The sequence below is a fragment of the Phalaenopsis equestris genome, unplaced genomic scaffold (assembly GCF_001263595.1).
Source record: "Phalaenopsis equestris unplaced genomic scaffold, ASM126359v1 Scaffold001303, whole genome shotgun sequence".
Lineage (NCBI taxonomy): Eukaryota > Viridiplantae > Streptophyta > Magnoliopsida > Asparagales > Orchidaceae > Phalaenopsis > Phalaenopsis equestris.
The window spans coordinates 559,290-572,496 of NW_018165742.1; the positions used below are offsets into that span (position 1 = coordinate 559,290).

At 31.7% G+C, this 13,207-nt stretch overlaps 3 protein-coding genes across 5 annotated transcripts in view; 1 reads left to right on the forward strand and 2 right to left on the reverse strand.

Annotated features, from left to right (window-relative positions):
• LOC110033812 (DNA annealing helicase and endonuclease ZRANB3) overlaps positions 1-2,882 on the forward strand; it is a 61,727-nt gene extending 58,845 nt beyond the window's left edge. For 2 of the 3 annotated variants that reach the window (XM_020737923.1, XM_020737925.1), the window contains 4 exons: positions 529-608; positions 1,248-1,402; positions 1,815-1,936; positions 2,543-2,881. In XM_020737923.1, the coding sequence (XP_020593582.1) occupies positions 529-608; positions 1,248-1,402; positions 1,815-1,895 (316 nt within the window). In that variant the 3' untranslated portion in view covers positions 1,896-1,936; positions 2,543-2,881. Of the gene's footprint in view, positions 1-528; positions 609-1,247; positions 1,403-1,814; positions 1,937-2,542 lie in introns of all 3 variants that reach the window. The other variant, XM_020737924.1, reaches the window with a different exon arrangement.
• Positions 2,883-2,936: 54 nt separating this feature from the next.
• LOC110033813 (membrane-anchored ubiquitin-fold protein 1) lies at positions 2,937-4,577 on the reverse strand. The gene is made up of 3 exons (XM_020737926.1): positions 4,442-4,577; positions 3,236-3,406; positions 2,937-3,001 (listed from the first exon to the last, which is right to left on the reverse strand). Exons 1-3 carry the CDS (start codon positions 4,575-4,577, stop codon positions 2,946-2,948), a joined length of 363 nt encoding a protein of 120 aa, XP_020593585.1. The 3' UTR covers positions 2,937-2,945.
• Positions 4,578-6,944: 2,367 nt separating this feature from the next.
• LOC110033831 (probable galacturonosyltransferase 14) overlaps positions 6,945-13,207 on the reverse strand; it is a 12,736-nt gene continuing 6,473 nt past the window's right edge. Inside the window, exons 2-6 of the mRNA XM_020737946.1 lie at positions 11,568-11,626; positions 11,284-11,439; positions 9,903-10,490; positions 8,487-8,789; positions 6,945-7,616 (exon numbers count right to left, since the gene is read on the reverse strand). Of these exons, the coding sequence (XP_020593605.1) occupies positions 7,326-7,616; positions 8,487-8,789; positions 9,903-10,490; positions 11,284-11,439; positions 11,568-11,626 (1,397 nt within the window). The 3' untranslated portion in view covers positions 6,945-7,325. The remainder of the gene's footprint in view (positions 7,617-8,486; positions 8,790-9,902; positions 10,491-11,283; positions 11,440-11,567; positions 11,627-13,207) is intronic.

A 13,207-nucleotide genomic window follows, 5' to 3' on the forward strand; every position in this document is an offset into this window, starting at 1 on the left:
ATATTAAACAAGCCGGCTCGAACTCTTACATGTAAGCTCGAGCTCGAACTCGATTAACTATTCAAGCTTCAACTCAAACCGAGGGTGGTTGGAGCTCAGCTCGACTCGTTTACACCCCTACTTTTTTGCTTTAAACCCATGCATGAAAATGTGCATTTCACTTTTAAAAAAATGATAATAGTGATATTTATGTCTTGATATTAAATATTGAAGTTTAGGTGTGAGATTGTAATTACTTCAAGGATTGTGTGCTATGTAGATGCCCTTTTTTCATAGAAGTTAGTGAAATATCCATGTTTTCGTTGGACCTACACATCTTAATATAACCAACTGTGTACGCTAGTGTTAACTGTTAAATAGCTTCTTAATTTCAGTTAGTATTGTTGGAAGGATTTTCTTCCAAGGCCTTCTGATTTATACCAGAAAATATTGTCCCGTGGAATTTTTTTTTAATAATAAGATATTAATATATTCATCCTGTATATTTGGGACCATGAACTTTTTCTGGTTGGACAAACTTCTCTGCAGGTTGGACAAACTTGTAACTGAGCCAGTTGAGGGTAATGCATGGCATGCTGATCACATAGTGCCTGTTTTCAAAGGAGGGGGTAAGAATATTCTTAATTGTATTATAGGACTCTGAAGGGTTTTTCAAAATTTTTTATTGTGGTGCATGTACATACTTACCAGTCAATTCTTGTGCATTTATATATTTAACAAGTAAACTTTACTTTTTACATTTATACCACCCAAACCTATCATATCACATCAAGAATACCAGTATTTTTAACTTTTAGAAGGTGAAATATACATTTTCATGCAAAGGCAAAGTGGCATATATGTAAAAATCGAAGTTTAGGTATCAGTTATGTAAATACATAGGAATTAAGTGGTATGTATGTTATTTTGTCAAGCTGAATCATGAGTTGATGCAGGCTCGGTTAACTAGTAAGCCATGATTCAGCCTTCTGGTCATGTTTTATCGTAAAATATGATTAAAATATGTTAAAATGAAGGAAAAAAGATATTTCAACTTTTATTAAATTTATCTTTCTCATCTGCATTGATTTGTCATTAATATTTCTCTTCCAAGTTCTTCTAGTGTTTTATTACAATCACTTGAATTGAGAATGAAATAAGCAAGCTTGCGAACTGACTCGAACTTATAGATTTAATATGTTGGCTTGAGTTTGATTTCACGCGGCTACGCCCGTAATTTGAAGCGGACATGAAATTTGGTATGGCAGGTGAGTGTAGACTCGAGAATATGAGAACTTTATGTGTGTCGTGTCACGCCGAGGTCACAAAGGCTCAAAGGACCGAACGGCATCAGGCGAGAAAGAGGGCTAAAGAACAGCTTAAAATTGCCATGAAGGGGCAGGAAACAGAGTTGAATCATTGTGTAAGTATCAAAACCTTGGTGCTCAACTGATCCATAACTCTACTGTAAATCATGGTAATAATGTTAGGTTCAGTCCATATAACAACAGCTTTATTAACTTGGTCTGTATGTAAGGGGAATTTATAATTTTTATGTATTTACATATCTACCACCTAAACTTCTATATTTACATACCTAACACTTTACTAATTAATATCACATCAAAAATATCACTAATGCTAACTTTTTTTTTTTAAATAACGAACACCTTTCCATTGATGGGTATATGACGCCAAAGTGTTATAAATCTAAATATATCAAACTATAGGTGCTAGATGTGTAAATACAAAAGAATTGTGTGGCACTTATGTAAAATTCCCAAAATTGAAAATCTCATTTACTCTTTAGAATGAATTCTGTTTAATGCCTGAAGGTTGGTGGAGCTGGAGGAGCAGACTCTGAAGAAGACCCTTTACTTGTACATGTTCCAGGCAGTGCTTATTCTGAAAGTTAAGGACAGGAGCTTTGCTGGCTGTATACTCCAGCTTATTGCAGGTATGTTTTCCTAAATCAGTTCTCATTAATAAAAAGAAGTAAAAATATAATTATCAAATAAAGAAATGAGTTTTTACATAACAACCATCCAAAACATTGAATATAACATTTTAGCCACCCAAATTTTAAATATACTTTCATATTTACCTGCACAGCATTCAATCTTATGTCAAAGTATCACTTTTACTTTTTTTTAAGTGAAATACACTTTTTAATGCATTAGGTTTATGACACCAAAGTGTTATAAATGTAAATATAAATGTTTAGGTGTTAGATATTTAATACGTAACAATTCTTGCATGAAATCAATTTTCTTTATAGTCTTTATTGCGGCCTGTTATTTGAAAAAATATTGCGCCCGGAGTCCGGACGCGATGCATGGATCGCGCTCGAGATACTTTTTTTTTCGCGAGATATATATATATATATATTTCGTCCAATGCATCTCGCGCGCGATCCGTGCACTGCGTCTGTTGCACAGATGCAGCTCAGCTTCATGACTCCGGACGCAATATTTTTTCTTGATATTTACTAAATAAATTTTAGCTTGTTTTTTTTTTTTCATTTATGAATTCTGCTGTCTATTTACAGTTTTACCCTTTTCAGGTTTCTTATAGGCGCATCATAATTCTTAGCATGCATTCAAATTGAAGCATTTGATGCAGGATGTATTTTTTGTTGCAAAATTGCAAAATTAAATGAGGGTATAATCATAAAATTGTTTTTGATTGGGCTAAATTGTAAAATTACGAGCTTTTAGATAACAGGAAGGTCAATGGTGCTTCAAGTGAGTCAACCCCCAAATGAACAATTCAAATTTTGAACAATGTTTTTGAAGCTTGTATAAAATAGTTTACCACGAAAATTACAAAACTATCCTCCACCTTCCATGTAATATTAATAATGAAGTAGCAACAATTCTACCACTAAATAGGTAATAAAAATGCCATCTTGCTTCCACATGCTGATGGTGAAACTTCAATCAATTTTGCATTAAAGTCCCCATGATTCATAAAATCACGCATTCGCATTCATTCCCCTTCGATTTTTTCGATCTCTTCTTCTCTGTTAACAATATATAATTAGAAGGGTTGAAAAATCATAATTGGGAAATTTACAATTTTTATGTATTTGCGTATCTCAAACGTAAGATTGAAATTTTGTCGAATTCCATCATCTCGGACCCCAAATCATGACTATATGATTTTATGTCTGAGATTTGCAACACATGAGAATTGTGCTGTGTGTAAATGTCCCAAAGATACTTTTGTTCGAGCAAGCGAATGAAAAAGGATTTACTGATTTCTCGTTCGATCGAAGGTGGCGGTCGAACGACGACATGCATAGTTGTAGCAGTTGTGAGATCAAATATAGTGCTCCTGCACTCTTCCAATGTGTTCTTGTTTTCAAGTATTCTTCCAGCATTGATCAGTGTCAGGTCATTTACAGTTCTTGGTTGGTTCTCCATTTCTGTTCATTAGAAGAAATTTACATTCATGCCACTCCATTTCTGTATTTGCAAATTTAAAACCTAAAATTCAATTTTTACATTTACACCGTCTAAATCTTTCATATCATATCGTAAACGCAGTCATTTTAACTTCTAAAAAGAAAAATGCACATTATCATGCATGGGGTGTGGTGGTAGGTTATGTAATTATTGAAATTTAGGTGTTAGATATGTAAATGCATAGGAATTGAGTGGTATGTATGTAAACCCCAAAAAAAAAAAAAAAAAAAAAAAAAAAAAAGTTATTAAACACACGCAAAAATGATGTTTTGCATTTTTTATCGTAATTCTTACTGCTTTTTACAAATTTCTGTGGTAGAAAATTGTTCTTTCAAATTAAGCATTTTTTAAGCTGTTTTATTCAACATAGTCTTACAATCATCTTTTTAAAAAATTGAATCCGCCTCAAATAGATTCTAAATCTAGAATTTAAGACGAAACTAAGAAGTTGAGAAGGAACTGGATTTATTAAATCCTGAATTTAAGCTTGCCTCCTTTTCTTTTCTAGTTTAGATTAGTTCTAAGATCTTCATCTTCCTATAAGGGCAAGCCCCTATAGTTAGTTACATCTCACGAAACCGATGTTGTCTAAGAAAACTCTCGATTAAAGATGGTTTTGTTCTCAAGAAATTTCTAAGTTCTCAATTGATTTGGCGTTTAAATTAAGTCATACTTAAATCTGTTATCAAAACACTCAACTGAAACTTAATCAGCTTCAACATCTATCATATCAAACAATTTGAAATGAAATAAATGGCAGAGATTAGTCCTTTACATACTTACCACTCAATTCTTATGCATTAACATATCAACCACCCAAATGTAAATTTTTACATACATGCCATCCAGTTCTTATGCTATTTGTGCATAAGTTGGGTGATCTGAAGGTAAGAATTGAAGTTGAGAGGCGTTTTGTATGCTAATACATAAGAATTTGGGGGTAGATATGTAATAATCCCAAAAAAAAAAAACAATGAAAAAGAATTTGTAAGAACCTTTAGGCCATTCAGCAATAATGCTTTCCTTCAAAGCGATCACAGTAGTAGCCATTGAGTAGCTCTTTGGACCAATGTCTGATCCATCTCCCAATCTGAACCTGATTTCTAATTGCTCCTCATGATCTCCGTCCATTCTGAAGAACCTCAAAAAATAAAAAAAAAACAAATAAATCCTTTTTTTTTATCAAATTAAATAATAAATTAGGGTTTCTTCCTCTCAAAAACTGTGTTCTGTATCTCGAAGAAGTTAGCCTTGGGCGGGCGAAGTTCCTTTGAAAGTTCCTTTGAAAGTCACGTTGGTAGTGGGTAGAACGAAGAACTGACCTGTAATCTAAAATGGTGAAAAATCACAAATTTCTTGGATATGAGACTTATGGCTTTAATAAAAGAGTTTTGAGAGAGGAAAGGCGGCAGCTTTAAGTATATATCATCAAATATTGTCACTAAATATAGTTTTATCTAAAATAAAATATAACTTTTCACATTTATAAATAAGTCAACATATATGTATATATATATATATATATATATATATTAAGTATTAAATTATTATATAATACATAAAAATACTATGTCATGCATGTAAATTTCACTTAATAAAGAGATTAAAAAATTGGTCATTTTTATTCAAAATGTACAGATTTAAATTTAATTAAAATAATACCTTATTAAACTTACTTGAATACTTATATAATATAAGAATTTAAAATTATTTTAATAAATAAAAATGTCATTATTAAACATTTTCTCTCTATATTATGTTCTTATTTCTTTAGCCGCTTTGCATTTTATTTATTTATTTATTTATTTCTCATCTTTGAAATTTTTCAAATTCTTATTTAAAATCACAATCATAATACTCGGTTAATGAGTAATGATTGAGCCCACTTTTGAAAATATTTAATAAATGCTACTTTTACATATTCTTCTTGTTTTTTTCCAAAATGCCCCCTTTAATTTATTACAAGATGAGGATAATAAAAGTATTATTATTTAAATTTTATATTTTATTCAATTCAAAATAAATTATTTTAAAATCATGTTAATCAAATTTTAATTAGGATAACTTTTGATCTATTATTTACGTTTAAAAAATCTCAAATTTATTTTTTAATGAGATATTTTCCGCATCAATTCTTATATATTTACATATCTTCACTTTTCACTTTTATATAGCTTCGAAATACTTCATATCTCGTAAAATATCATTATTTTATTTTTTTTTTTTCAATGAACTTATTGCCTCGTTGTGTTAGAGTAACAAGTCAACGTCTTAGTATTGTGCGAAGATTTGACGCATACACAGGTAAAAAAAAATAATATAAAAGACATCAAAAGTTCTCATGGGGTATCTATATTATTATAATTTATAAGACTATACTAGTCCTCAACTGGTCGGGAGCAAGTATACACAATGATATGACTTTCGCTTGGGGAATGGCATAATATGTCAAGGAAATGGTGGTGTACTGACGAAAATGGTTTGGTGATATCCCTAGTGGTGGCGGCGGTGACAATCGAGCAATAGTAGCACTGACAGTGGTGGAGGTGGTGGTGATGGATGGTCGGGAGTGGTATGAGGGCAATAATGATAGTTTAGCAGTGGCTATGGCTCGACGGTGGTGGTCGGGCGGTGCAATTTGGTGGTGGTCAGGAAGAATTGACAGTGGTCAAATGGTGGAGACAGTTTGACAGTGGCGACCAGGCTGTGGTGGTCTCCCAAGGGAGGTGACCGGTCAGTGATGGTCTGATGGCAGTTGAACTGAGGAACCATCAAGAGCTTGAATTTCTTTTTCGATCTCCTCCAAGTCTCGTCCCATGTCCCATTTAATGAAGGGACAACAACAATAAAAAAACCTTTATCTCATAAAGTGGTGCCAACTACATGAATCATTTTTCTCCATTGTGTCCTATTGAGTGTTATATTTTCATAAAGGGGTTAGACTCTATTTATAAATTTTGTAGTGATATTTCTATAAATAATGAATAAATTCAAACCACTTCATTGGACCACACAGAGCGATTCCTATGATTGAATGGTGTTCTATGAGCATTTGAGAACTTTAATGATGTCAGAATTGAGTGATCTTGAGCTCATTGAATTTTGCTCGACAAGATGCTCGATTTGACTAAAAATTTGTTATGTTTGGAATTCATTTAACCATTCAATTATGCATCCAAACCTTCCAATTAATATTACATACAAAGCACCAAAAATATTACCATTCACAAATGAAACACAAAGTGATTTTTTGAACTACCCAACCCATGCATTTAAGCATAAATATCAAACTTTACGCTTATCGTGTTATAAGTGTAAAGATCAAATTTTAGGTGATAGATATGTAAATACATAAAATTTGTATGGTATGTAAATATCACTTTAAACTGTCCAACTTGCACTTGTCCCACAGAAGAATATGACAATAAAAGGCAGAATAAAATAAACATATGCACAGCTTCAACAAATTTATTATACAATTGAATATATGAAGAATCACAAAGAAATAATATCCTAACAGCCCCTGCCATAAGAATCCCTAACATTAATATTCCTTCATAAATGATAAAAATAATTAAAAAAAATTAAAATTTGAAGGCAAAAGAATTGTGGAAATTACAAAAAAAAAAAAAAAAAAAATTATGGCCAAAGTTTCTTTCAGCTGTGTAACAATCCAAGCCTTCTTCTTTCAGCATTGTGCCAATAAATTTTGCTGCTCCCTTGAATTATGGCTCATAATGTAATTATAAAATTACTGAAAAATTTATATTTCAGATCAAAAGAATGTTCAATTCACCAGCAGCAAAGCAGAGAAATTGCATATCTGTCCAAAAATATGGCTCTGTTTTCTGAGATTTGAGAGATATATATATGACTGATCTACTCTTCAGGGTTCAAAATGTGACAATTTCTGATGAATTCATTGGAGTAATTTACATATTTTGTCCAAAAAGGCTTCAGGTGCTTGAAACCAATCTCCAGCCATGGCTTACACTGACCATTATAATGAATGACTGCAGATTTTCTCACATTGTCAATGTTGGTCTTCTCCTGGTAGCCTAAGCCTAACATATGCCATGACGGATCAATTGGGTGAACATAGCCTCTGAAAGCGATAAGAGCCGGAGGCAGCGTGCCGAACTTCCACAGTGTTAAGTTCGAATTTAGATTCTGCAAAGTTCCGAAAAAAAAAAAGACGAAAAGTAAAGAGTTGTCAGGCTCTGTGTTTTAGAATAGGGGCGTTTAAATACATACTACTCGCCCGATTCTGATGTATTTATGTATCTAACATGTAAACCCTACTTTTTACATATATCTCATGTAAATCTTTCATTTTAAATTTAAAAAAGTGAAATACACCTGTTCCTGCAGAGGTAAGAAGGCATATATGTAAAAAATGAAGTTTATGTGTTTGATATGTAAATACATAGGAATTAAGTGCTATGTATATAAATCTTGCTTTAGAATATTATATGTTTTAGACTGAAATATAAACTGAAGAACCTAAACAAAAAAGCCAATTCTAACACACCCAACCAACATGATTATGTCCCAACCATTTGGGGCCAGCTATATAATGTTAACAAATTATAAAATTTTCATAATTCTGAGCAGTTCAAAAAAAAATGACATGTTTCTCAATATACCTAGTGAGGACTATTAGCCCTCATTAAAACAGTTTGAGACTAGTTTGACACTTTTATAAATTCTAGGACTAACATGACGCCATCTAAAACCTAATATGATTAATATTAAACGCCGACCATCTGATGATCCGGTTAAGAGAGTAGTTGTTTTAGATGCGACTTATGTTAAGAAAGATAAAGTAGACCTAAAAAGACTGGGCATATTGTATAAAAAATGATCTTAATTTATTAGAATTAAATGAAAATACGACACTTAATAGGACACAATAGAAACAAAGAATTTACGTAGCAGACCTCACTTGGCGCGATAAAGGCTTATTGTTGTACTCTTTTAATATGATTACAACGATTGCAACAAATAAAAATTGAAGACAATGAGACTGTTGAAAATTACCTCCTGGAGCCAATAGTGGTATGAATCTCTAATTTTTGTTTTCCTCCAGGCGTTCAGATCAAAGATATTCATTCCATATGCCCATGCACATTCATCTTGATCCAAATTATCAGAAATTATGGGATGAGAAAAGTTGAAATATGTCCGAAATCGTTTCGACATGACCCATTTATCATCACCCCTGCAAGTTTCTACAGCCCCATTTATCTTTCCGGACATATTAATATCCCAAAGTGGTGATAAGTCGCGTTGAATAACAACATCATCATCAAGAAATATCACCTTGTTGAGATTTGGAAATAGCTGTTTCAACACATTGAATGTACGTGTTAAAGGAGCGTGAAAAATATGTTACAAGGTTTTCTATCATTGATCATAATAGATAAATGCATTGCATTAAATATATGAAAAATAAAACTACTAAATGTGAAATTGAGTGAAATATTAGCTCAAATATACAAGTTACATCACAATCATTAGTTATGGAGTAAGGTGTAAAAATAATCCCATGATTATTTTCATAGGATCATTTTAGTCCTGGAGTCTACAAAAGTGCTAAATTAGTTTCCAAATATTTGAGTAAGAGTTGAAATTGATATTTTTATAGATTACGGGATTAAATTGATATTTTTATAGATAATGGGACTAAAATGACCACCTATAAAAAATCAAGAGACCATTTTCACAATTTTCTCATTTGTTATGTTTATTGTTTCATTTTACATTTTTTTTTATAAAAAAAAAATGTGAGAAAATAGAGAGATGCAAAAAATGTTCTTGCATGGCTTTGAATTTTCTAGCCATTGTTTTTTCTCTTTCGCAAAATTAAGATGACTTATATTGTTTATATATATATATATACACACACACACACACACACACACACAACTAAGTGTACATATAAATTCAAATTTTTGTTTTGAAAACTTAAAAAACATCTACAATATGTTCTCTAAAATTTTAAGACAGCTCAACCTATTTGAAGAGAAAAAGAAAACAAAACAAAACAAAAAATAAACCAAACATATTTTATTAGCTCTTTAACCAATTTTTTTTAAAATAATAATAATAAGAAAAGACAATCCTGAATAAACAGAAAACATTGTGTCTTAAGAGTTCATATTTTCTTCTTTCCATAAAATGATGAATGCATGTATATAAAAAAGTAGGGAAATTTACATTCTTAGCATTTGATTCTTATGTATCTACATATCTCCCAACGAAACTTTCATATGTACATACATAACACTTTGGTGCTTTAAAACTATGCATAAAAAGGTATATTTCACAAAATTGCTATTTTTAATGTATTATTCAAGATTTGAGTGCTATGTGTGTAAAAATGAAAATTTAGGTGTGAGATATGTAAACACATCAGAACTTTGTGCTATGGATATAAATTTCCCAAAAAATTACCTCAGGCAGGTAAATGCGAAGATGGTTGAGTAGAGAGATATATCTTGGGCTCCTCGCTTGCAATTTCGAAGCAAAAATTCTTGGATTATCAGTAATATTACTACCCTTAACATGGTTTCCATGATAATGATTTTGAACACCATGATGACTCTCTATAGCTTCAAGAATAGGCACATTATCCCTTGTCAACCAATCAAATTGGTGAACACCCTTAACTTCAACAATTGCTGGGGAAGGAGGATGTAAAGAAAACCACGAATGCATGACCGGATACGTCTTCTTGTCGGTTATAACATGAAAGACGATTTTCATTGGCCTCAACGAGGACCTCACCGTAGATGAAACAACAACAGAAGCCGCGAGAACATTATCCGTCAACAAAACGAAATGATGCAACGAATTATCGGATAGTGATGGAAGCAACTCTGGCGGAGGCAATTGCTTTCGAGCTTGAGCATTAGACGAGTATTCATCCGCTAGGCGTAACGAAAGACAATGGATGCCTTTAGGGATAGCATCCGCTGCAAAATGCTTGTGCAACTGTTCTGCCAACTTTGCTCTTTTCGCCTCTCTATCCATACTTTCCATCTGCACACGATCAATTAATCACAAATTGTAACAATGTGTTTGAAGAAGCGGAACGAAAATGACAAAAATCCATTCGGTTAATTCAATTAGGAGCAGATTTACAAGGACTGATTAACTCAGCACTTACATAAGTTATAAAGATTTACATACATAACAATCAATTCCTATGTATTTACATGTTTACACTTAAAACTTAAATTTTTTATATACATGCAACTTTAATTTTAACAGCCCGGACTCTCACACATCGAGATATTGACCGCTTTGCCCTGATGGCCTCAAAATTATGTGTTGGTGTAACTTCCTAGGAGGTCACCCATCCTAGAAGTACACCCACACGAGCATGCTTAAATTTGGAGTTTATGTCAAAATTTCATCTTTACACCAAAAGAGCTTTGATATTTAAGAGTTCAATTTCATTCTATTTAATGGGTTTTACATTAATTATGAATGAAAATATGTATTTCACTTTTCAAGAGTTAAAATAGTGGTATTTTTTATGTATGTGATATAAAATAAAAGATTTGGGTGGTATAAATGCAAAAGGCAAAGTTTTGGTGTTAGATATGTGAATACAGAATTGGGTGGTGTGTATGCAAACGCCCCTTTAATTAGAAAAGGGGTCTGAAAACACAGATTTTAGCATCAACGCATCTGAAGAGCATAATATTATACAAAAACTAGAATAATATAAACATTCCACAATAAACAATGTTCATGAGAAATTAATTAAGGCTGTATAGACAAAGTAGTAAATAAACGAGACATTTGAAATGTATACAAATACAAGTACCGTTGCCTTCAGAAAAACAGCAAATGTCTTGATATCATACTGGTTTTTCTTTATTTCAAAAAGGAACTCATCGAATGATCCTGGCAATATTGCTTCTGAGGGAATCTCCTCAAAGTTAACGTGATTAAGTGCCTCATACAAATCTCTTATAAATCTCTGCACAGATTTATTCAGGCAATAGAAATTATTTATTAGTTGCTACCCCCTCAAGCAATGGTAGCCATTCATTGACCATAACTTCAAAGCATACATATATCTATATGAAGTAAAAAATAGATATTTACCACGGAATGATCCGTTCTCCTTCCAAGAAACTTTGGGCCAAGCCGTCTACCTAAACAATCTGACAAAAAAAAACAAAAATCATTGAAAACATAGAATTGTACAAGGTATAGTTATTCTTGTTAAATATAAAAGTGTACGGTAATTCGAGATATAAAGCATGATGATTTTATTCCAGAAATGAGTATCAAATCAACAAAACTGCTGAAGAATAGCATGAAAGCAGTTGAAGATTAGTAAAAAGTAAAGCAAAACCTTGATGAAAGCCATACACATGCCGGTAAAACTCCAAGATACCCCTCGACTAGAACATTCCCATCTCCCCAACGTTAGCCTTATCTATTTGGGTTCAGTCTTATGAATACTCATTTTCTATTCATTCCTGGTGAGTAATGTCTCGCGTGAAAGATATACTCTTGACAAATCATTTTGAAAATTTTCCATTTATTTTTCTTTCATAATCGTCTTACACTTATTTTATCAACTCATTTAACAAATGCATTCTACCCTTCTTTAAAATGCCCAATCCAAAGTCATCTTATATTCAAAAACTGTTTCTCCAATATTTTCACACTATAATCATTCCTTAATTTATGCTTAAGGGTTTTGCTACACATCCATTTTAGCAATCCCACTTATGTCGAATTAGATATCAATGGCTTTTTTGTGGAACAACATTTGAATCCATGCAACAATGTTAACCTATTTGTGGTTTTAAAAATTTATCTCTAAACTTCAATGATATGCTCTAATCACACAAAACTCTTAAGACACTTCATTTTACCGCCCAAACTTGACTCTAAAAATAATACAATCAATGATAACACAATATGAACCTGTGATATTGAAAACTCTTAGGTCATTCCAAAACTACTTTTAATATTAGGCAATGCAACAACATAACTAGCACGAATAATGTCTACATATCTTTGCCAATATTTCTACCTTTAAATATACCAAATGAATTATATTGTCTTCAATCATACATCTTCTAAAGATCGATAAAAATAATATGGAAATCCTATCTTTGTACTTTATAACCCTCATATAAATACCTTCAAATAAAAATTGATATTCCTTGCATGAAACCAGAATAGAAAATGACATTATCTATGTTTCGTTCGGCTTATAGCTTCATTGTATTACTCCACAAATTTATTCCTCCATAGCAAGCACAATCTCAAAAATCATCTCTATTCTTTAATATTATTATCAAAATGCTTCTTCTCTAACTATTTGGCATTCTCTTTAGTTTCAAAATTTTATTTAAAACATATTTAACCAAACCATTGTCATGTCCCTCATAACTTTCCAAATCACGATAGATAAGTCATTTGAAACTAAAGCTTTACTTTTATCCAACATTTCCAGAGCCCACTCCATTATATATTTTTTTATCAATCTATAATATACTTCTTTACGTTATTTATTAAGTTCTACCAAAATAATTTTTAATTTAAATATCTTATTTAGTAAATTCTCAAAGTTACTTTTGAATCTTCATAACTTCATCTTTAACCAAGATCATACTATTTTAAAATTTTTAATGCATTTAAATAAATCAAAAATCCCTAAATCTCTTATCCCATATGGACCTAAATTGTTTCCTTTATACATACATACATACATACATACATACATA

Bases quoted from the DNA above. Each gene is read 5' to 3' on its own strand.
- LOC110033813 (XM_020737926.1), bottom strand. From the start codon at position 4,577: ATGGACGGAGATCATGAGGAGCAATTAGAAATCAGGTTCAGATTGGGA. The intron at 3,407-4,441 runs GTTCTTACAAAT...TCTAATGAACAG, and splicing joins TATTGCTGAATGGCCTAAAG to AAATGGAGAACCAACCAAGA. The intron at 3,002-3,235 runs GTAAATCCTTTT...TATTGTTAACAG, and splicing joins TTCGATCGAACGAGAAATCA to AGAAGAAGAGATCGAAAAAA.